Genomic DNA, 25,389 nt, shown 5'->3' with positions numbered 1-25,389 from the left:
AGAAGAAGAAGGGTTCGACCAGATTAGGAAAAGTCAGTCCACCTCTAGCCGACCCACTTGTATTTATCTCCAATAACATAGTTACAAGAAAGACCATATTGTCCCTCATAAGTGATGGGACACATAACTTAAACTTAAATAAAATAAACTTTTCACTCTCAAATAGATAAACCCAAATGACCAAAATACCCCTGATTTGTGTATTCTAACAGTTAGCAAACACACTATCCTATCACCACAACTTAATAGTAAAATAGGCCACAAGAAAAAAAAAAGGAAATTCATTGATTGCCTTCACAACCCTGACAAATTCCAGCCACTAATAACCCCAAAAAATTATAAATTACGGAGGTATGACGACTTTATCTCATATTTATACTAGTAAGTATGATGACTTCCTTCGCATTTAATACTAGATAACTTACTGAAAAAAAGTACCAAGCCTTGTAAGACTCATTTGATAAAACAGGTAATTACGCCCAAAATTTATAACACTTAATTTATAACTATTTTTCATAATTGCATACACACGGATATGAAATCAGAACCCAATGCATGTCTGCAAGTCTGACTCAGCAAGGTGAAAATACAAAGACTTGTGGAGATATAGGTAGAAAAAAAAAACTACTAAAATAGTCCTATTTTTTATATCCAACACTGTACTCCTATAGAAGAATCTCTGAAATTTGTTTTTCACTATTTATAGGAAAATGCTAGTGTACATTAGCTGTTCATTAATTTAAAATAAGCAAAATTTTACATAGAAGTGTCCCTCAAGAATCCATAGAGTGATGGAATATGATGCATGTTTGACAAGGACACTTCATCCATTTAACAGGATAAAAGTAATTAAAGTGATGGTTGAAATCACCAACATAGAGGTGAATATCAATTTTCACTGTAATATTTAATTCAAAAAAATGATGGTGCAGAGTGGTGTACTGCTTGGTTATTATTTTATCCCCTATTGAACACGTAGCCTACTTATGCATTTATCAAGGCCTATGATATTGGTTGGGCCATCCTTTGCATTGCCCCTGGGCTGGAATTCATAACCCTGTAAATGTTAACTATCCATGTATATAGCCTATCCAAAGGTATTGGACCATTTGGAGAGTCCAGTTAGTGAGAATGTAGTTCTTGACCATCCACATTGTTGGATGAAGGCACCACCAACACTTATTGGGCTTTCTGTCAAGAAACACTTCTATATACAATAGAACTCAAGATAGCTCCAAAGATGGAAGATTCATCAAGAATATATTGTTTACCTCATGGAGAGCGGAGGGGTTAGGCGAATTATTGTGTCATGTGTGGGTTTAGCAAGAATTCCTCTATCTTTCAACTTGAGACAGACATCATAAGCAGAGATAGGGAATAGAGCCTTGCTGTTTAGCTCCACGGCATTAAGCAAACCTTTTCCTCGAACTTCCTTTATTATCTGAGGGAATTGCTTCTGAACTTTCATTAGCCGATTCCTAAATTCCTTTCCCATCTGATCAGCCCTGTAACATAGCAGCATAACAAATTCAATAGGTCAGGCTTGATACCTTTTTATTGACAGAGGGAAGATTTAACCAATATTTTGAATGAACACAAACTCAATTAAGCAATTTGAAATTAACACAGAAATTCCATTAAAAGAAATAAGAAGTAATAATTGAAAGATATTATGTTCAAAAGAGTAATCTTTAAAGCATGACTTGATTATAGATATTCAGTGTTATACAATTGGAAATAAACATGAAATTGATGAGTACTTCATCTTCACCTAGCAGAAGGTGAGTGAGAGAGTAAACAAAACTCCCAGTACACCCTGAAGTTAGTAGCATAAAGTTGTGTCATCGTTTCCTTGTTATACAATGCATTTCTTCCCCCCCCCCCCCTATTTTTCTCCTCCCTCCATCTTTCCTTCTTCTGGCCTCAACTGGTGCCTATAGGCAAAGCTAGATAATGATAGGCCCCAATTAATGCCAGGAAGAGGAAAGGTCAACAATCAGCCAAGGGGGGGAAATAATTGAACAATTAATCACATGAGGGCAATTATAGCTGGAGGGAATAAGGAGAGTCGTGGGGCCTTTATAGCTATGTCAGTTATGAATAAGAAGAGTTTTTGGGCATTTATAACTAGGCCAGCTGGGCATTTATAGAAGGAGTCAGTTATGCTATCAGTAGAGTATAAGAAGGGGCTTTGGATGATGGGGGTGGTATGTTTTCTTTGAGTAAAGAATATTGTGAGTGTTTGGGAGAGCCGGCGGTCTCTCGAAGTACCGACCAACTGTTAATGTTTTCTGCTGAATGAATACTAGTTTCTTTTGTTGATGTTTGAGTGTGTGAACGCTGCTGTAAGTCTGTGAACTGCGTGTCAAATTTCTGGGTCATATCACTGGTATCAGAGCACGTCTTTCCTCGGCCATGGTGACAGATAAGGAAGTGGCATCACAGGTGGAGGGTTTCGAAGAATGCTTGACTTCTCTACATTCTGAAGTGGATGGCTTGCGTGATGAGATAACAGCTGGACTGTCGAAGATCACATCCCTGGAAGGAGGTGTTCAAGACTTGGTAAGGCGTTTTGATCTGTTGCTGCAGCAACAGTCCTTGTCAGCTCCTTTGTCTACAACTGACAATGTTCCTCCTGTATCCGCATCAAGTCATGCGGCTGACAAAGGGAAGGGTGCAGCTTTCCCGATGTCCCCTTCAATGACAGTCCCGGAACATACTTCTGGTTCACTTCCTCGGAAGTTGGAGCTGCCCATTTTTTATGGGGAAAATCCAGACGGCTGGCTTTTTCGCGCGGAGCGCTATTTTGAAATTAACGGCTTGCTTCCGACGAAATGTCTGCGGGCGGCAATGGTCTGTTTAGAGGGTGATGCACTGGCGTGGTATTATTGGGAGGATGGTCGGCGACCCTTTCGTAGCTGGGCAGAATTCAAGGAACTCCTCCTTGAACGTTTCCGATCAACTCAGGAGGGAAACTTGCAGGAGCAGCTTCCATCATTACGTCAATCCACTACTATCAAGGAATATTGTCGCCATTTCGATGTGCTTTCTGCCCCCTTACGTGACCTACCAGAATCAGTCCTTGAAGCAGCCTTTGTGAATGGGTTGTGCCCAGATATCCAGGCCGAACTCTGACAGATGGAACCCATTGGGCTGATTAGAAAAATGGTTGCAGCCCAGAAAATTGAGGAAAAGAATCAGGCCTTATGGGTATCAATCCAGTTCATATCCTCGTGGGCCCGCGACGTCCCTCCTTCTCCTGCACCAGCCCCTATTGTTAAGGCCCCACCTCCTGCTTTCAAAAAGATGACTGGCAAAGAGATGCAGCAGAAACGAGCGAAGGGTCTATGCTTCCGTTGCGACTAGAAATACAGCCCGGGACATCGTTGTGCTCAGAAATCACTTCAGGTTTTATGGGTTCAAGATGACATGGAGGAACTTGCGTCTAATTTGGACTGCACTTCCGGGGACACTGAAATTGCTCCGGCTCCAGAATCAGCCACGCTTTGTGTTTCATCTCTTGTCGGGTTGTGTGCGGCAAATTCCCTTAAGGTACATGGACACATTTTGTCACGTGAGGTGGTCATATTGGTAGACTCGGGTGCATCCCACAACTTTATCTCCGAAACTTTTGTGGAATAATTGAAATTACCCCGCACCCCTACACATGAATTTGGAGTTCAGATGGGAAATGGTGAGGAGGTGAGAACTTCCGGAGTCTGCCGTCAGGTTTGCCTCAACTTACCCGAATTGGATGTTATTGCTGATTTCTTTCCTTTAAAATTGGGCTCTACGGATGTCATTCTTGGTTTTCCTTGGTTAGCATCCCCCGGGGACTCAGTGATGAATTGGGGCAACATGTCTATGAAGCTCAATTTGGGAGTTGTCCGGGTGAAATTACAGGGCGATCCTTCTCTCTGTTCTTCTCAGGTATCTTTGCATGCTATGATACGTAACTTACAACATGAGGGACATAAAGGGGTTTTCCACCTGGATATGATTTTGATGTTCATACCCACTATGGGGCTGATGCTTACATTTGTGGAGAAGAGACGACATTGTTGGAAAGCCTTGAAGGAAAACAAGGAAAACCAAGGTTGAAGCCTCCTTTTCCAGCTAATGCAGGGCTATATGGATGTCCAACAACTGTTACAAATGTTGAAACTGTGGCTGTTTTCCCCACCATTTTAAGGCGTGGTCCTGAATGGTTTTCTAGTTTTGACAGGAAGAACAATTCTGGGACAAAGCTATTCTGTGTCTCAGGCCACGTGAATAAGCCTTGTACAGTTGAAGGGGAGATGAGTATTCCATTGAAGGAGCTGATAGAGAGGCACTGTGGAGGAGTTAGAGGTGGATGGGATAATTTGCTTACAGTGATACCAGGGGGTTCTTCTGTTCCACTGATTCCATAGCACATATGTGATGATGTGTTGATGGATTATGATGCACTCAAGGCTGTCCAAACGAGTTTAGGGACAGCTGCTGTAATTGTGATGGACAAGTCAACTGATTTGTGGATGCAATTGCTAGGCTCTTTTATTTCTATAAGCATGAAAGTTGTGGGCAGTGCACACTATGCAGGGAGGGGACTGGATGGCTGTCGATGATCATGGAGAGGCTGAAGGTTGGAAACACGAAGCTGGAGGAAATAGACATGCTTCAAGAGGTGACAAAGCAGACACACCATCCGTGCATTGGGTGATGCTGCTGCTTGGCCTGTGCAGGGACATATCAGTATGCGGTGTGCGTCCATCTACTATGCCTGGAGCTACTGGTTTGGGAGTTCTTATTCATTGTCTGGGCCTGCCTGATTTTTCTTGGGAGCCTTTTGACTTACTTCGAGACCAGTTTCCTCATTTTAACATTGAGGACAAGGTTAGACTTTGGGCGGCAGGTAATGATAGGCCCCAATTAATACCAGGAAGAGGAAAGGTCAACAATCAGCTAAGGGGGGGAAATAATTGAACAATTAATCACATGAGGGCAATTATAGCCAGAGGGAATAAGGAGAGTCTTGGGGCATTTATAGCTATGTCAGTTATGAATAAGAAGAGTTTTTGGGCATTTATAACTAGGCCAGCTGGGCATTTATAGAAGGAGTCAGTTATGCTATCAGTAGAGTATAAGAAGGGGCTTTGGGGGATGGGGGTTGCATGTTTTCTTTGAGTAAAGAATATTGTGAGTGTTTGGGAGAGTCGGCGGTCTCTCGAAGTACCGACCAACTGTTAATGTTTTCTGCTGAATGAATACTAGTTTCTTTTGTTGATGTTCGAGTGTGTGAACGCTGCTGTAAGTCTGTGAACTGCGTGTCAAATTTCTAGGTCATATCAAATAACAAGTGATGGGTCCTAAATATTTTATGGATCTACCCAAGATAGATAGTGTGGTACTGAAAACATCATATACGATCAGAAAGGATAGAGTTTTGGCTGCATTTGAGCATAAACAAGGATTTTTGGCATCCTTCTAATTGGAATCTGGTGTTATTAGAGAAAGATGCAACTGGCTTGCTTAAATTAAAGGTAAGAAGTGCATGTAGCATTACATTTTCAAGCTTTTGCCTCTTGCATTTTAAACCAAGTCCCTGGAAATCCAAAGGGAGATTATTGGAATATATTAATGGCCCTTATGTCAAAAGACCATTGCTTAATGAAAATGCTAAAATCTCAGGCTGAAAAGTGTAAGAATGCAGGTTCAGATATGAGAGTGGCTACTTCGTGCAAAAATAGGCTGAAGTTTAGGTCCATATTGTAGGGGTGGGAGATCCATCGTATGGAAGGCTGAACCCTACAGGAAGGCTGGGCGAAATTTCAAAAATTTCTTTACTCCCATCCAAGAATCCTATTCCCAATTTAGAAAACTGCATTTTCAAGGTTCGTTCTTGTAACCAAACCGGACCAAATCTGAAACCAAATTAAGGGAGGGATATACCTAATACGGAATCCACGCAAGAATGCTCCTCCCAACTTAAGTGTTCATGCCCAAAGAGTGTACCAAATCCTCCCTCCACTGAAGATGACACAGCTTGGGATGAGGCAGGATTAGCAGGTAGTTCATCAGCAAGAATCGAATGGTACAGTGAGCATAGCTTCTAAATTGTTTCTTCTGGCAAGAAACAATATCAAGATCAAATGTTGATCCAATCCAAGAACTGGAGATCGAACAGGGTAGGGCGGCAAGAGGAGGAAGAAAAAAAGAGCTGAAGGCAAGATCAGTCTAACTGAGTTGTCTTCTCTTTGGATTGAGTGAGTGTGAATTCAAGGTTCGCCCTACTCTCTTATTTATAGCCTTAAAGAGACAATTTCTTAATCTCGTTAGGAGTTTCCTGATCCAAATCTTTTATTTGGATCTGGACTCTTTAAGTGATAAGGATAATCCCTTATCTTATCTGTAGATAAAGATCAACCTTCCTAATCAAATTAGGAGTTCCTTTGATCCAAATCTTTATTTGGATTTGGACTCTTTAAGTGGATAAGGATAATCCCTTATCTTATTTGTTGATCCAAATCCCAGATCCTCCCCTATTTAATTAATCTAATTAACCCAGTTCGAAATGGGCTTTTAGGCCCATTAAACTTTCAGACTCGCTTCCTATTTAATGTTGGCTAGCTTGGCTCTCTTTGTATGGCGTGGGACCCTATCATTGATCTACACATCAGCCACATGGGTTCAGCCTAGCCTCTGTTACAAGGCCTGACCGAATTCACTACTGAATACAGTGAACCCCTGAGTCCATCACTATGGGCTCTTAATAGGCCCAACATTTACACTAAATGGTCCTTAGGTCCAACCATCTTATGAAAGCCCAAGGACTATGGGCAGTTGCAAGATTAGCCATCAGGTATAATCCTTAATGGTCTTTGTTGAGAAGAAGAAGAAGAAGAAGAAGAAGAAGAAGAAGAAGAGGCTACAAAGTTAAGGCCTCAAAAACTTAACTTCAGTCGAGTGAAGCTTTTGCATTTATACTATTCTGGCCTTACATAACAATATGTCTACAAAATTACAAAAATACCCCTCTGGGTACTAAGTCTGTGAACAGTACATATATTACACCTGTTAACACTCCCCCTCAAGTTGGGGCATAGATTTCAATCATGCCCAACTTGTCACAGAGACCTTGATGTCTGGAATGGTTTAGCCCTTTTGTAAATAAGTCTGCTAGTTGGTCTTCAGAGCTGATGTATGGAGTGCATACTTCGCCTGTGATGATTCTCTCTGATAAAATGCTTGTCAACTTCAATGTGCTTTGTTCTATCGTGTAGTACCGGGTTGGCAGCGATACTGATAGTTGCCTTGTTGTCATAGAGTAGAGTCATGGGTTTACCAACTGGAAAACCCAACTCTCCCAATAAATTCTTTATCCACATACCTTCGGCTACTCCGTGTGCCATTGCACGGTACTCAGCTTCAGCACTGGATCTAGCTACTACGGTTTGCTTCTTACTCCTCCAAGTAACAAGGTTCCCTCCTACAAAGGTGGAGTAACCACTAGTAGACCTTCTATCACATTGGGATCCAGCCCAATCCACATCTATGTAAATTTCAACCCTCAAATGTCCATGTTTCTGGAATAATAAACCAGCACCCGAGAACTTCTTAAGATACCGAAGTACTCTCTCTGCTGCTTCAAGATGGGTGGACCTAGGTGCATGCATGAACTGGCTGAGGACAGCAACAACATATGCTATGTCTGGACGAGTCATAGAGAGGTACAACAATCTTCCTACAAGCCTCTGAAATTGCTTCACATCCTTAAGATGTTCACCTTGGCTATCACTTAACTTATGGTTGGGGTCAATGGGAGAGTCAATTGGTTTAACCCCAATCTTCCCAGTGTCCTTAAGCAAGTCTAGGACATATTTCCTTTGGGAGATGAAGATGCCATTTTTTGATCGGGCAATCTCAATTCCAAGGAAGTATTTGGCAGGTCCTAGATCTTTCACTTCAAACTGAGTGGCAAGGAAGCCCTTCAAACTTTGAATTTCATCCTCCTAGTCACCAGTAACAATTATGTCATCCACATATACTATTAGGGTAGCCATTTTACCTTCTACCCTTTTTACAAACAGTGTGATCTGACTGACATTGCTTGTATCCCCTCTGCTGAACTGCAATATGAAATCTGCTAAACCAAGCTCTTAGTGATTGCTTCAGCCCATATAAAGACTTCTTTAACTTGCACACTTTTTGTTCACTTCCTTGAGCCAAAAAACCGGGGGGTTGAGCCATATAAACTTCTTCTTCAAGGTCACCATTCAAGAAGGCATTCTTGATGTCGAGCTGATGTAGATCCCAATTCAAATTGGCAGCAAGAGAGAAAAGTACTCTAATAGAGTTCATTTTGGCAACAGGGGCAAAGGTTTCTGCATAATCAACTCCATATACTTGAGTAAAACCCTTTGCCACTAAACGAGCTTTATACCTCTGCACAGTTCCATCAGCCCCATGCTTAACAGTGAACACCCATTTACATCCAACTGGAACCTTACCCTTAGGGAGATCAACAAGTTCCCACGTGCCATTCTTATGAAGAGCATCAATTTCTTCCTTCATGGCATTTGTCCATTCTGGTACTGAGAGAGCTTCTGCCACATTCTTGGGAATAGGGATACTGTCAATGGAGGTAAGGAAGGGACGAAATGAATGTGAGATGTTCTCATAGGAGACAAAGTTGGAAATGGGATGTTTTGTGGTGCACAACCTAACGCATTTCCTGTGAGCAATAGGAAGGTCAAGATCATTAGCAACAGGGAGGTCAGGACTATCATTGGGAGTCAAGTTACCTGAGAGGGTATGATCTTCCCCCGAGGAGTTTGATGGCACTTGAGGTACAACTTTTGGATTCTCCACAGCTCTTGAACTTGGTTGGCCTTTATGATGACGAGAAAAAACACGAAAAGGTGGAAGAACAGGAAGAGAAGGGGGAGAAGGAGAAGGATTAGGAAGAGGAGGAAGCCGAACCAGTTTCTCCTCATGCCTACACTCCCCCTGAGGAGAAACAGGAAAGAAGGGCTCATCTTCAAAGAAGGTAACATCCATGGAGACATAGAATCTCCGAGAAACAGGATCAAAGCAACGATACCCTTTCTAAGAGAATGAGTAGCCAATAAATATACATGGGATAGCACGAGAGTCCAATTTTCCCCAGGTGGGAGATAGGTTTTAGACAAAGCACCGACTACCAAAAACACGAGGAGGGATAAAAAGAAGAGGGGCCTTAGGAAAGAAAAGTTGATGTGGGGCTTTGTACTCTAACCAACGAGAGGGCATTTGGTTAATGAGGTATATAGAACAAAGGACAGCCTCAAGCCAAAATTGTTTGGGAACATTCATGTGGAGTAGTAAACCCTGTGCCACTTCAAGGAGGTGTTGGTTCTTCCGTTCAGCTACACCATTTTGTTGTGGCGTACGGGCACAAGAGCTCCGATGAAGAGAGCCATGTGAAGCAAAGAACTCCGTGAGGTCACTATGAAAAAACTCTTTTGCATTGTCTGATTGGAATATTTGAATCTCGGTCTGAAATTGGGTGAAGACCATCCGCTGAAAATCTTGGATAATTTTTGGTACTTCCTCACGGGTTCGCATTGGATATACCCAAGTGTATTTGGAATAATCGTCAATGAAGGTAATGAAGTACTTACAGACACTCTCAGAAGGTAAAGTAACAGGGCCCCACACATCAAAATGCACAATGTGAAAAGGAAACTCAGATTTACTATTTATTTTAGGGAATTGAGTTCTACAATGCTTGCTTAACTGACACGTTTGACAGGAAAAATTAGAAACATACATTGACTTACATAGTTCTGGGAAAACCAATTTCAAGGTTTCAAAAGACAAATGACCCAGACGACAATGCCACAAATACATTTTACTCTTTTTGAACTGACTCATAGACTCTGTAACATGAAGGCCAGCCGTATTCTCCAACATGTAGAGTCCATCAACCATACGACCCCTACCAATCGTCCTCTCCGAGGCCAGATCCTGAATCACACAATAGGTAGGGAAAAAAGTCACAGAACAGTTCAAGGAATTTGTAATACTACTGACTGAGAACAAATTCATAGGGAATTTTGGAACATGAAGAACATTAGAAAGAGTAAGGCCGAATGGAAGAGAGACTCCTTTACCAGCTATGGAAGTGTATGATCCATCAGCTAGTCTCACTTTATCTCTTCCGGAAAGAGGGTGATAAGTTTGAAAGTAAGAGGACATACCAGTTATGTGTTTTGACGCTCTAGAATCGATGATCCATGGAGAGTCAAGGTCGTGTGAGGCAGCATGGAAAGCAGTGAACAGTACATATATTACATAACAATATGTCCACAAAATTACAAAAATACCCCTCCGAGTACTAAGTCTGTGAACAGTACATATATTACACCTGTTAACAGTCTTACACTTAACCTCTCAACCCATAATGATCAAACACTGCCCGACAAGAGAGGACCTCTCCCTCGGCTGCAAGGTGTAGTGCTGCACTTTCTACTCACATGGATCCCGAGAATTAAAACCTTTTGCAAACATTTTGAAACCATAATATATATATATATATATATATATATATATATATATATATATATATATAAATATATTTTGCAAAACCAAATTTCAACGGTTGAAATCAACTGTCGGCAATTTAGGTTTTCATCAGAGAGAGTGCACCCCCGATCATTCGCTTTGTCCGACAAAGGGGCTGATCCTATCACTATGATCACCCATTCAAATGAATTTTCGGACTGTCCCAACATACCCAGGTTTTGACCCCCTCTAAGGATCTCACTGATTGGCATATCAAAGGCATTCCAATCCGACACCTAGTGCAGTATCATAATCAAGTCTAGGGGGTCATATGTAACATTCCAGTTTTGCCCATCTATCTCTAAGGTCCAGGGCAATATTGAAATTTTGGTTTGGTTCAGGGTTTCAAGAAAACCCACACTGCATGTACCTCAGGTCTCACTCTAGCAGTTGAGACAAGCCACTCCAACCAACTTGGTGGTACATCAGTGTCAGCCTTGGCAAGATAAATCTCCCCAAATCTATCCAACAACTGTGAAGATTCTAAACTAACACGAGTCTCATATGTGTCTAGTTTAAGGGTATTACATACAAACACACCATAATAACATGAATCAAATATATACAGTATTCATTTACGATAAATGTCATAATGTACATCATGCTGATTGGAGCTAAGGGCATACACTGTCTAACAGCTCGCACTTGCACTTAGGTCCAATCGGGTATAAGCCGGAGTCTCATACTTTCCACGTGTTTCTCAAACACTTTCTATGTTAGTGGATTAGTCAATGGGTCTGTTACATTTTTCGCTGATGCTACATTCTGAATAAGGACGTCCCCACTTCCAAATATCTCCCGTAGTACATGGTACTTTCTCTCGATGTGCTTTGACTTCGAGTGGGCTCGTGGCTCCTTAGCCTGAGTAATGGCTCCAATGTTGTCACACAATAGTGGAATGGGTGATGTGCTGGATGGAACTACTACTAATTCCCGAATGAACTTCTTCATCCATACGGCTTCCTTGGCAGCTTCACTTGCGGCAATGTACTCGGCCTCGATTGTGGAATCTGTAGTGGACCCTTGTTTGCTGCTTTTCTAGCTCACTACACAGGACCCCACCGTAAAGATGTATCCAGATGTAGACTTTTTATCATCTGGGTCTGACTGGAAATCGGCATCGGTATACCCAAGGATCTGTAGTGAATTACCATCGAATACCAGACAAAACTCATTTGTCCTTCAAAGGTATTTCAGTATGCTTTTCACAGCGGTCCAATGCTCTTGTCCTGGGTTAGATTGGTATCTACTTACCACACTTACGGCCTGAGCAATGTCTGGCCGAGTGCACAACATGGCATACATGATGCTCCCTACGGCAGAGGCATAGGGAACTTCTTTCATGCCCTCAATCTTCTCAGGTGTCTTGGGAAACATACCCTTGGAGAGAGTGACTCCATGCCTGAAAGGAACCTTTCCTTTCTTGGAGTTCTCCATACTGTATCTTTTGACTATCTTGTCAATGTAAGTAGATAGGGATAATCCTATTATCCTTTTCGATCTATCTTTATAGAGTCGAAGTCCAAAGGTATAAGAGGCTTCTCCAAGATCTTTCATGGAGAATTGCTGTGAAAGCCATACTTTTACCATAGTCAACATTCCTACATCATTCCCAATGAGTAGAATGTCGTCTACATATAGAACCAAGAATGTAACCTTATCCCCACTAGTCTTCCTATAAACACAGGGCTCATCCGGATTCTGCTCAAAGTCAAACTGTTTGATAGTAGAGTCAAACCGGATGTTCCAGCTCCTAGAAGCTTGCTTAAGTCCATATATGGATCGATTAAGTTTACATACCATGTGTTCCTGACCTACAGCTATAAAACCTTGCGATTGCTGCATATAGATATCTTCAGTAAGATCTCCATTCAAAAACATGGTTTTAACATCCATTTGCCAAATCTCATAGTCATGGTATGTTGCTACAGCTAGCAGGATCCTAATGGATTTAAGCATGGCCACGGACAAAAAGGTTTCCTCATAATCGAATCATTCTTTCTAAGTGTACCCTTTCGCCACAAGATGAGCCTCGTAGGTTTCAACCTTACCATCGAGGCCCTTCTTCCTCTTATAAATCCATTTGCAACCAATTGCTTTTACCTCAGGGGGCGGATCTACCAGAGTCCAGACTCCATTGGTCTCAACTGAGTCCATCTTAGCTCTCATGGCATCTGCCCACTTCAAGGAATTTATGTCCAACATAGCTTCCGTATAAGTCACGGGATCCTCCTCACTGGTCGTATCTTCCACCAAGTAACATTTTTGGTCATAGCCGTAACGAAATGGAGGCCTGGATGCCCGGGTAGATCCCCTAGGTTGGTTATTAACTGGATCTTGTAGGACATCTCCCACTACCCCTGAGCTCTCCTCATCAAGAACAACTTCCTGACGATGATTGTTCAGGATATAATCTTCCTCCAAGAAATGGGCATTTCGACTACAAAACACCTTCTACTATCCTGGGTCATAGAATAAATACCCTATAGAGCCTTTTGGGTAACCTAAAAATAGGCAACGACTAGTTTTAGATTCCAATTTCTCAGCACTTGTTCTTTTAACATGTGTCGGAAAACCCCAAATCTTCAAGTGTCTTACACTTGGTTTCTTACTGGTCAAAGCTCATAGGGAGTCTTCAGAATGGATTTGGTTGGAACCCAGTTCAACACGTATATCGCAGTCTCCAATGCGTAACCCCAAAAGGATGTGGGTAATTCCGAATGTACGAGAAGTGGTCGGACCATATCCAATAAAGTCTAGTTCCTCCTTTCTGACACACCGTTTAACTGTGGTGTAGTAGGAGGAGCTAGCTGTGATACTATCCCATTTTCCTTTAAGTAGTCCCTGAATTCGTTAGAGAGATATTCGCCTCCTCGATCTGATCGAAGGGCCTTAATGTGTCTCCCCAACTGTTTCTCGACCTCTTGCCTAAATTCTTTGAACTTTTCAAAGGATTCAAACTTTTATCTCATTAGGTACACGTAACCATACCGAGAGTGATCATCGGTAAATGTTATGAAATAAACATGCTGGTTACGTGTCCTAACATTCATGGGACCACATACATCAGTATGTATAAGGTCAAGCGTGCCTGTTGATCTTTCAGGCTTACCGTTAAATAGCCATTTTGTCATCTTACCCTGAAGGCAAGGTTCATAGGTTGGAAGATCTTCTACAATTAGAAAATCCAAAGGACCATCTTTTACCAACCTTGTGATACAATCTATGTTAATGTGGCCAAGTCAGTAATGCCACAGGCACGTGGGATTAACTGTATCACGGGTTCTTTTCTTGGGGTTATTATCCGACGTAGTTTCGGTTATATTTGTTTCCGGAGAAGGATGGAGAACATAGAGACCATTCTCAAGTTCTCCATATGCGAAGAATTTGTTATTTCTTTTGATAGTAATCACATTACTAAAGAGAACAGAATAACCATCTGCACAGTTTTGAAACAGAAGTCAAATTTCTTCTCAAATTGGGTACATAAAGAAAATCTTTTAATGTAATTATTCCTTATCTGAAATACAATTCTACAATTCCTATGACTATAGTAGCAACACTTGTAGAAGTCCCCAAGTAAAGAATCACTTCTCCGTCACTCAGTCTTCTGCTTGTCCTGAACCCCTACACTGTATTACATGCATGAGTAGAAGCCCCGGAGTCAATACACCAGGAAGCAGAAGTGACCAACATATTGGTCTCTATGACAAAGGATTTGAAATTACCTTGTTTCTTGGTCTCTAGGTACTGAGGACAATTCCTCTTCCAGTGGCCGGTCTGTTTGCAAAAGTGACAAGTATCTGATGCCTTGTCCTTCTACTTTTTAGGCTTGCTAGTTTTCTTCTGAGGTTTCTTCTTTTCCTTCCTCTTCTTCTTGCCTGATTTTCCACCTTCAACAAGCATGGCAATGGGCTCATCCTTCTTTACCAGTTCTTCGGCCCTCTACAACATGTTGCTGAGTTCCTGAAGGCTAACATTTAGCTTGTTCATATTGTAATTCATTATGAACTGATTGAAGGAATGAGGCAAAGAGTTCAGGATGGCATCTACTTTGGTGACATGATCTAGCCCAGATCCAAGAGCCTCTAGTACATTGATTTAACTCATCATCTTAAGACAATGGTCATGAACTAGTTGGTTCTTGGACATTTGTGCGATCATAAACTGGTTTAGGACCTTCTGACGAGTAGAACGATTATGCTCCTCATACATGGTCCTTACACTATCCAAGATATCTTTGGACACTTCGATCTGATTGAATTGTCATTGTATCTGATTGTCTAAGGAGGCTATGATATAGCACTAGGCAAGAGAGTTTTTCGCTTCCCATTCTTGATATTTCCTCTTGCGGGCCTCAGAAGCCCTATCACCCGGACGATCCAAAGCAGGGTTCTTAGCAACCTTGTCCAATTTCTCGGACGTCAGAACCAGCATAAGATTACAATACCAATCAGCGTAATTTGGACCCTTAACCTTATTGTCATCCAACAGTTTGGCGAATTGTCCTTTTGCCATTTCTAATAAAGGCAAATCAAATATTAGTCCACAACCTGATTTGATTCATGTTATCTACATAGATATGGCTTTTAATCTATGTTCCATTTCCATTTGTTCATCTTTGAGATTTCCCTCCTATCTCAGTGACGGAGACTACGAACTATGTCTCTGGAAATGTGGGAAACCACATAGGGTGCATGGAGCTAACTGTCATAACCCCACCACCTTCTGTGAAGGATCACATCTGTTGGAATAATGTTAAAATAACTTAGTTGCAGATGTTAGGGCCTGTTTGGCTAATTAAAGTGCTTTTATTTCATTTTTTTATTTCTGTTATGTCTGTTATTGTACTCAGGGGCACAAGGGTCTTTTCCCTTGTTATTTCTGTTGCCCTATATATAGTAAAATAAACACTAGCGCCGCCAGTACTGTTACATTGCAAACCTTCTCTCTTCTCTCCTCTCTTCTCTTCTCTTCTTCTTCTCTTCTCTTCTCTCCTCTTCCATTTTTTCTCTGGCCGGCTAAACTATCAAGATGGTATCAGAGCGGGAATGCTAATTAAAAGAGAGCAGATCGATCAACCCTACTGTCAAGAGAAGATCGATCAACCCAAAGAACAGATCAAACAGACTAGTAGAAAAGAAATCTGATTCTGGACTACAGAATAGCTACAATTGGTACAGTTCTCCCTATTTCTTCTCTTCTTTACTCTCCTTGGTCATGTGCCGAGTGAAAACCCTATGAATCTGGGGCGGCTGAATGTTGTCGAACCTGTGTAACCCTAGTTTTCTTGGATCGTGTGATCTAGTTCATGTATTAAGACAACTATAGGTCAATGTTGACCTGTCTTCTCAATGGTTTGAGTTGACTATAAGTGAGAAGGATCTCTCCTGCTGATTAGTGGCTGTTAGATTTTGGAATTCTGGTAGGTGGAGACTAATAAAACTATATAGGTCTGAAATCTGTCGAATATTACCTAAGTTTTTGTCCGGAATTTGGTACTGTTTGTGCTCAATCTGGTTGGTAAACCCGAGTGTGTGGGTGTGAACTGAGTGGAGCATTGTTTTGTGGAGTAAGAAGGAGTCCTAAGTCCGGTGTTTGGGACTGATTAACTGCTTGACCATGTCGACTGAGAATTCTGCTACTTCAGAGATCTCAGGGAGCCACAACGGAGTGAGTGGGGGAATGGATATGAGCTCTCCCATGGCTATCATTCCCTTTGATGGTCTGAATTACCTCGAGTGGTCTAGGGGGATAAAACTCTACATCACTGCTAGGAGGCGAATAGGATACATCAATGGGAGAGTAAAGGAACCGAAGTATGGAAGTGCTGAGCATGATAGGTGAAACCAAGAGAACAATATGGTGATGTCTTGATTCTTGGTTTCAATGCTGCCACGAGTAAGGAAGACTTTTATGTGGGCTGAAACTGCTTGTGAGATATGGGAACAAGCGAAGTCCACTTATTCAGAACAGAGACACTATGCCAAGATATATCAACTACAAGCTGAATCTCTTGATGTACTACTCTGATTTGACATCAATATGGAAAGAACTTGATCACTATCAGAATGTGAATTGGAAGTGTGATGAAGATGCAAAGGCCTATAAGTCACCTGTATCACAGCAGCGCGTGTTTGCCTTCCTCCTAGGGCTGAATTCGTCATACGAGTCCATCAAGGTACAGATCTTGGGTAGTAAAGACTTGCCATCAGTCTAGGAGGTGTATGCCTTGGTGCAGTCAGAAGAAAGCAGAAGTGTGATGAATGGTGTAGAAGGGGAGTCAGTTGCCCTAGCGGTCCGGGGAAATTCAGATACAAATGTCGGAGGTGGCTTTAAAAGGGATGACACTCAGAAAAAATCAGAAGATAAAAGCAAGCTTTGGTGCACTCACTGCCAGAAAACACGACACACTAAAGATACATGCTGGGATCTCCATGGAAAACCTAAATGGGCACAGGATTTGGGTAAGAAGTCAGCACCGGATCAGGGCAAGAAACCAGGCCAGTAGAATCAAAAAATGTATAACTCAACTAATATGGCATCGACAGAGACAAGTCCTTCCGTAACTTGGGAGAGACATCCCAGTTCTGACCCTAAGGAAGATATTATCAACTCCTTCCGTGAACATTTGGAATTATATGGTAGGACTCTCCGCCAGGTTGATTCTGGGCCTACTCCTACCTCATTTGCGTCTACATCAGGTAATGCCACAACCTTCCATGTGTCATCTCATACTACTGATTCTCCTTAGATTATTGACTCCGGAGCCTCAAATCACATGACCGGTAAGTCAAATTTGTTCCAAACATATAACCTTCTCTCTGGGAGAGATAAGGTAAGACTGGCTGATGGTTCTTTTTCTACCATAGCTGGCCAAGGCACCATATCTCTCCCACTTGGCCTTACTCTTCCTAATGTCCTGCATGTTCCGAAATTACCTATTAATTTGTTGTCCATTAGTAGTATTGCTCACTTTTTGAACTGCTCAGTCACCTTTTTTCCGTCTTCATGTGTGTTTCAGGATTTGACCTCGGGGAAGACGATTGGTAGAGGAAGCATGGTGGATGGTCTCTATGTGTTGGAGAATAATGTTGGTCTAGTGGCGACTGAGTTCACAAGTTCGTCGAGTAAGAGTCAGGCCTATTTATGGCATAGTCGTTTAGGTCATCTTTCTTTTGAGTCGTTAAAAGTTATGTTCCCAAAGTTGTTTGAGTCCTTGTCAGTGAGTCAGTTACAGTGTCAAACTCGTCAGTTGAGTAAGCATTGTAGAAGTTCTTTACCTTTAAGAAATAAAAGATCTGAATTTTCATTTCATATTGTTTATTCTAATGTTTGGGGCCCTGTTACTCTACCTACTGCGGCTGGCTATAAGTATTTTGTTACTTTGATTGATGATTATTCTCGATACACTTGGGTTTACCCTATGCGATCTCGAGATGAAGTGCCACAAATTGTGAAAGATTTTCAACGCATGGTGTTCACTCAATTCCAAACGGAAATTCATATTTTCCAGTCAGACAATGCAAAGGAATATTTCCATAGTGATCTCACGAAGTTCTTTGCTTCGAGTGGGTCACTTCAGCGAAGCTCTTGTGCCAAGACACCCCAACAAAATGGTGTGGCTAAACGAAAAAACCGTCACCTTCTCGAAGTTGCTCGTGGCTAGCTGATTCATATGAATGTGCCAAAACAGTTCTGGATGGATGCAGTATTGTGTGCGACATATATCATCAATCGCATGCCCTCTCGGCTACTAGAGTATAAGGCCCCACATCAGCTCTTGTTCCCTACAGCCCCGCGTCCACCATTCCGATGCGTGTTTTTGGGTGTCGTTTTGTCCACAACCTGTCACCTACTCGTGGTAAACTTGACCCTCGGGCTATTCCCTGTGTTTTTCTTGGTTACCTTTCATCTCAAAAGGGGTATCATTGCTATGATCCCATTGCCCGTAAGTACTATGTTTCCATTGATGTCTCATTCTTTGAGAGTCAACCGTTCTTCTCGGTTTCTCCTCAAGGGGAGAGTAGGGTTGAGGAGAAACAAGCGACGACTCAGATTCAACTACCTCCTTTACCCGATCCTCCTCCGTTCTGGGTTTTTCATCGTCGCCATAAGAGCCAGTAGAGTTCAAGAGCCGTGGAGCCAGACACTATGCAACCAACATCATCGGATTCACCCGAGGTAGATCCGTCTCATCAGGCAGGTACACTTGCTCCCATTGCTCCTTTAAATGTTGATTCACCTGTCCCCAATGATCTTAATATTCCTATTGCTAAGAGAAAGGGTGTTAGATCTTGTACCACTAATCATCCTATCTCTAACTTTGTGTCCTATGAGCATGTTTCACCTTCGTATCATGCCTTTCTCTCTTCTGTGGATAGTGTCCCCATCCCTAAGACTGTGGCAGAAGCTTTGTCAAAACCTGAATGGGCAGATGCAATGCAGGAAGAAATTGATGCCTTACACAAAAATGGTATGTGGGAGTTGGTAGATCTTCCTGAGAGGAAGGAACCAGTGGGGTGCAAATGGGTGTTCATAGTGAAACACAAAGCTGATGGAACTATTGAAAGGTACAAGGCTAGACTGGTAGCAAGAGGCTTCACACAGGTATATGGAGTGGACTATGCAGAGATTTTTGCTCTAGTAGCGAAGATGAACTCTATCCGGATTCTCCTTTCCTTGGCAGCAAATCTTGACTGAGATCTTCACCAGTTGGACATCAAGAATGCCTTCTTGAATGGTGACTTGGAAGAGGAGGTGTACATGACCCAACCCCCAGGGCTTTGTGCCAAAGGCAGTGAACAAAAGGTGTGCAGGTTAAAAAAGTCCCTATATGGGTTGAAACAATCACCTCGGGCTTGGTTTAGTAAGTTCCATTTAGCAGTCCAACAGATGGGATTCAAACAATGCCAGTCAAATCATACCCTGTTTGTAAAAAGAGGTGAAGGTAAAATTGCAGCTCTTATTGTGTATGTGGATGACATAGTGATCACAGGAGATTGGGAGGCTGAAATCCAGAGACTAAAAAAAATTCTTAGCCACTAAATTTGAGGTGAAGGATCTAGGCCCCTTACGATACTTTCTTGGAATTGAAGTTGCCTGCTCTCACAAGAGCATCTTTATTTCCCAACGGAAGTATGTACTAGATCTACTAGAAGATACAGGCAAGTTGGGGGTAAAACCATCTGAGTCACCTATTGAACCTAATCACCATCTGGGAGACAGTCAAGGAGAGTTTTTGAAAGATGTAAAGATGTTCCAGAGACTCGTGGGGAGACTTCTGTATTTGTCTATGACCAGGCCTGATATTGCCTATGCAGTGGGTGTCCTTAGTCAATTCATGCACAGCCAGAGGACAACTCACTTTGAGGCTGCAAAGAGGATCTTGAGATATCTCAAGAAGTTTCCTGGAGCTAGTTTGTTGTTCTAGAAACACAGTCACTTAAAAGTGGAAGTATATACTGATGCAGATTGGGCTGGAGCAGTCAATGACCGAAAGTCTACGAGTGGTTATTGTGCATTTGTAGGAGGAAACCTTGTCACATGGAGAAGCAAAAAACAAAGTGTGGTGGCTAGATCCAGTGCTAAAGCAGAGTATAGAGTGATGTCTCATGGGGTTGCGGAAATCATGTGGATAAGAAATCTGTTAGGTGAACTAGGTTTCACAGTAAGCAATCCTACGTCACTCTACTGTGACAATAAAGTTGCCATCAATATTGCTGCTAATCCAGTTCTGCATGATAGGACGAAACACATTGAAGTGGACAAGCATTTTATCAGAGAGAAACTTGAAAGTGGAGAAGTGTGCACACCATATGTCAGCTCAGAAGAGCAACTTGCAGATATCTTCACCAAAGGTCTTCATCATGTGTGGCACAAAGATTTGTGTGACAAGTTGCCTGCTCCAACTTGAGGGGGAGCGTCGGAATAATGTTAAAATAACTTAGTTGCAGATGTTAGGGCCTATTTGGCTAATTAAAGTGTTTTTTTTATTTCTGTTGTCTGTTATTGTACTTAGGGGCACAAGGGTCTTTTCCCTTGTTATTTCTGTTGCACTATATATAGTAAAATAAACACTAGCGCCGCCAGTACTGTTACATTGCAAACCTTCTCTCTTCTCTCCTCTCTTTTCTCTTCTTCTTCTCTTCTCTCCTCTCCTCTTCTGCTTATCTCTGGCCGACTAAACTGTCAAGAACATCCACTCATCTCATGAGCTTTCCATTTGGCCTTTGTCAGACAAGGTTCATTGCCATTTTAGGTTAAACCTTTCTGTCTAGTGAGTGCTTACCCATCATGTTCGTGAACGCCAAGGTACCATGAGTTCCATTTTAGGATAGACCCCTCCCATATCGGTCTATGATGCCCCTATCATCTTATGAAACAATCCAACAAATCCAGAAGAAAATGGATTGCCCAATTTTATGGTGCATTTCCTCATTACTGAAGTACCCATCTTCATGTTAATGATAGAAGGCCTTTAGAGAGTTCATCATATTAATCTCCCTATCACATGCACTCATATTTTAGCAGAGGGAACGGAATATTACGCCCTAGTTTTATTTAGGTTAAACCAAAGTGGCACCCACTGGCTAGATTTAAATGGGCACTAAACGGCTAGGGTTCCGCACGATTCCTCTTGGGGAAGAAGCTGATGGGGGGGCCCACCAAACGTGGAGATCATCCAATGATCTTATGGACACCATGGCAATGATGTGCATTCAGCCATGGTATGCGAAAGAGCCACTATCGAAATAATCATGGGCCAAGTACTTATGATCCATGTACATAGTACATCACACATCCATACATCACATGCATGAAATAAACTGATCCAATCAATTAAAATATCTGTAAAATCCTTAATTAATTAGGTTAAATCAGTATCAGCCCAACAAAGCCCATAATGTTATCATATAACATTATCTAGGTACATTGTAGTACAACCCATGTAGCTATTAGGGTAGATTCAGTTTTATCATATTAAAATTAGGTTTTTACAGAGGTGGGCCGAATTAAAGCTTGAAGTGGACCATCAACCCTCTGGCCTAAATCGAATTAGGGTTAGAAAAACCAACCCCATCAAACCAACAATTCGGTCCAACCAGATTGGACCAAATCTGGTGTAAATTGGCCTAAGTTTTGGTGTCCAGTTCAAAATTTAATTCAAGATAATCAGATTATCAAGAAACTAAAACAGAGGGTTGCACTGTGATTTTCTTGGAGATCCTGCAAACCTGCAAAGAACAGTTAATCGCAGATTGCAGAATCGATATCTGCAAAATCGCAGATTGCAAAACTTGTTTGTGCGAAATCTTCCTCTCCTCTGTTGCGCACTCTAGCAATTTCCAGATGGAAATAAGATAGAAAAACCTAATTTTTCTATTATTACATCACATTGAATTCCTATACAATTTGTCTAAAATTAAAAAAAAAAAAATTATTTACAGACCAAATTTGAATAGAAAAGAAATCACAGGATGCGCCAATCTTGGCACCAAAAAGATTCGATCTCCATCACATGTGCAGCCCAAAAATTCAAGAAACATTCACAGAACAATTCTATAAATATCAAAGAATAATAAAGATTTATTTTCCAGATCATTTGCCCAAAATCTAGGAACCAATTCCCAGAAAAAATGCTAACTGTGCAAATCGGGTAAAATGCCTTCTGCCCATTTGCGCAGATTCAGATCTGATCCAATTCGGTTCAAGACTTGAGCCTGACTCTGATACCACTGTAGGGATGGGAGATCCATCATATGGATGGCCGAACCCTGTAGGAAGGCTGGGCGAAATTTCAAAAAATTCTTTACTCTCATCCGAGAATCCTATTCCCAATTTAGAAAACTGCATTTTCAAGGTTCGTTCTTGTAACCAAACCGAACCAAATCTGAAACCAAATTAAGGGAGGGATATACCTGATACGGAATCCACGCAAGAATGCTCCTCCCAACGTAGGTGTTCACACCCAAAGAGTGTAACAAATCCTCCCTCCACTAAAGATGACAGCTTGGGATGAGGAAGGATCAGTAGGTAGTTCTTCACCAAGAACTAGTGATTCTTCAACAAGAATCGAATGGGACAATGAGCACAACTTCTAAATTGTTTCTTCTGGCAAGAAACAATATCAAGATCGAATCTTGATCCAATCCAAGAACTGGAGATCGAATAGGGTAGGGCGGCAAGAGCAGGAAGAAAAAAAGAGGTAAAGGCAAGATCAGTCTAATTGAGTTGTTTCCTCTCTGTATTGAGTGAGTGAATTCAAGGTTCACCCTGCTCTCTTATTTATAGCCTTAAAGAGACAATTTCCTAATCTCGTTAGGAGTTTCCTGATCCAAATCTTTTATTTGGATATGGACTCTTTAAGTGATAAGGATAATCTCTTATCTTATCTGTAGATAAAGATTAGCCTTCCTAATCAAATTAGGAGTTCCTTTGATCCAAATCTTTATTTGGATCTGGACTCTTTAAGTAGACAAGGATAATCCCTTATCTTATCTGCTAATCCAAATCCTAGATCCGCCCCTATTTAATTAATCTAATTAACCCAGTTCGAAATGGGCTTTTAGGCCCATTAAGCTTTCAGGCTCACTTCCTATTTAATGCTGGCTAGCTTGGCTCTCTTTGTATGGCATGGGACCCTATCATTGATCTACACATCAGCCACATAAGTTCAACCTAGCCTCTGTTACAAAGCCTGGCCGAATTCACTACTGAACAGTGAACCCCTGAGTCCATCACTATGGGCTCTTAATGGGCCCAACATTTACACTAAATGGGCAGATGCAAGATTAGCCCATCGGGTATAATCCTTAATGGTCTTACATTTAACCTCTCAGCCCATAATGATCAAACACTGCCCGACAAGAGAGGACCTCTCCCCCGGCTGCAAGGTGCAGTGCTGCACTCTTTACTCACATGGATCCCGGGAATTAAAACCTTTTGCAAGCATTTTGAAACTATAATATATATGTATATCTCTATATAAATATATTTTGCAAAACTAAATTTCAACAGTTGAAATCAATCGTTGGCAGTTTAGGTTTCCATCAGAGAGAGTGCATCCCCGATCATTCACTTTGTCCGACAAAGGGGCTGATCCTGTCACTATGATCACCCACTCAGATGAATTCTCGGACTGTGCCAACATGCCCAAGTTTTGACCCCCTCTAAGGATCTCACTGGTTGGCATATCAAAGGCAACCCAATCCGGCACCTAGTGCAATATCATAATCGAGTCTAGGGGTCAGGTGTAACATTTCAGTTTTGCCCATCTATCTCCAAGGTCCAGGGCAATACTGGAATTTTGGTCCGGTTCAGGGTTTCAAGAAAACCTACATTGCATGTACCTCAGGTCTCACCTTAGCATCTGAGACAAGCCACCCCAACCAACTTGGTGGTACATTAGTGTCAGCCTTGCCAGAACAAATCTCCAAATCTATCCAACAGTTATGAAGATTCTAAACTAACATGAGTCTCATATGTGTCTAGTTTAAGTGTATTACACAGAAACACACCATAATAACATGAATCAAATATGTACTTTATTCATTTACAATAAATGTCATAATGTACATCATGCTGATTGGAGCTAAGGGCATACACTGCCTAACACATATCCAGTCTATCTCTATAAAGACCCAAATAACTGGGACCAGCATCTGAAAAATCTAATGTGATAGTAACTAGGGGTGATCATGGCCGAGTTGGGCCAGGCCGGGCATCTAGACCTATGACTTTAAATGCATTACATTAAATGTATATATAATATATTATATTATAAGTATCAAATATATGTTATACTTTTACAATGTTTTTATATAAATATATATTGTAGGTTAGGCTTTAAGTATGTCTCAGGCCTAGTTCAAAATTTCCAGACCTGAGCACAAATCCTAGGCCCAAGCCTAGAAATTTTCAAGCCTTAATGGGCTAGAAATGATAACCCCTAACAGTGATTGTCAGGGGATGGTCCCATTGAAATAGGAGGAGTAGTGGGATATTTAAAATAGATAGACCTTCCTTTAGGTAGCCTACATTCTTGATGCCAAGACTGAGTATATATAGGACCATATATGTGAATATTATGGTTACCATTATTAACAGAAAAAAATAGAAGAAATATGGAAGAAGAAGAAGAAGAAGAAGAAGAAGAGGAGAGAGAGAGAGAGAGAGAGAAGAGAGAAGGGAGAAGAGAAGAGAAAAGGTTGGGAGAATGAATCAGATCTGGTGGTGCCAGATTTCTTTATTATATATAGGGCAACACTTAAAAAAGAAGAAAAAGACCTTTATGCCCTTGTGGCACTTACATAACATAAACACTATAATAAATTAGTTATTCTAACACTCCCCCTCAAGTTGGGACACAGATGTCAATCATGCCCAACTTGTCACACAAATCGTTGTGCCGCAAGTGATGAAGATCCTTGGTGAAAATATCTGCAAGTTGTTCTTCTGAGCTGACATAGGGCATACATACTTCTCCACTCACAAGTTTTCCTTAATAAAATGTTTGTCCACTTCAATATGTTTTGTCCTATCATGGAGGACCAGGTTGGCTGCAATGTTGATAGCAGTTTTGTTATCACAATAGAGTGACATAGGGTAGTTAACTGCAAATCACCTAGCAGGTTCTTTATCCGCATGATTTTAGCAACTCCATGTAGCTCTGTATTCTGCTTCAGCACTGGACCTAGCCACCTAACACGAGAATTGCAGCCCACGTGCACAAACTACAGTCTGGACACAATTTGAACACAGATCAGCCCCAATTTTTCTCAAAAAAAAAATTTTCCAGGTTTA

The 25,389-nt window shown here is 41.5% G+C and overlaps 1 protein-coding gene across 1 annotated transcript in view; it reads right to left on the bottom strand.

Annotated features, from left to right (window-relative positions):
• The window catches only part of DELTA-OAT (ornithine-delta-aminotransferase), an 87,200-nt gene that overhangs the window by 5,338 nt on the left and 56,473 nt on the right, over positions 1 to 25,389 (bottom strand). The window contains exon 9 of the mRNA XM_088976247.1: positions 1,272 to 1,505. Coding sequence (XP_088832373.1) covers positions 1,272 to 1,505 — 234 coding nt within the window. The remainder of the gene's footprint in view (positions 1 to 1,271; positions 1,506 to 25,389) is intronic.

This window comes from Nelumbo lutea, chromosome 3 (assembly GCF_056320005.1).
Source record: "Nelumbo lutea isolate HS-2025 chromosome 3, American lotus-T2T, whole genome shotgun sequence".
NCBI classification, from domain to species: domain Eukaryota; kingdom Viridiplantae; phylum Streptophyta; class Magnoliopsida; order Proteales; family Nelumbonaceae; genus Nelumbo; species Nelumbo lutea.
Note: the sequence above shows the minus strand (reverse complement) of the source record. Positions and strands in the feature narration are given on the sequence as shown.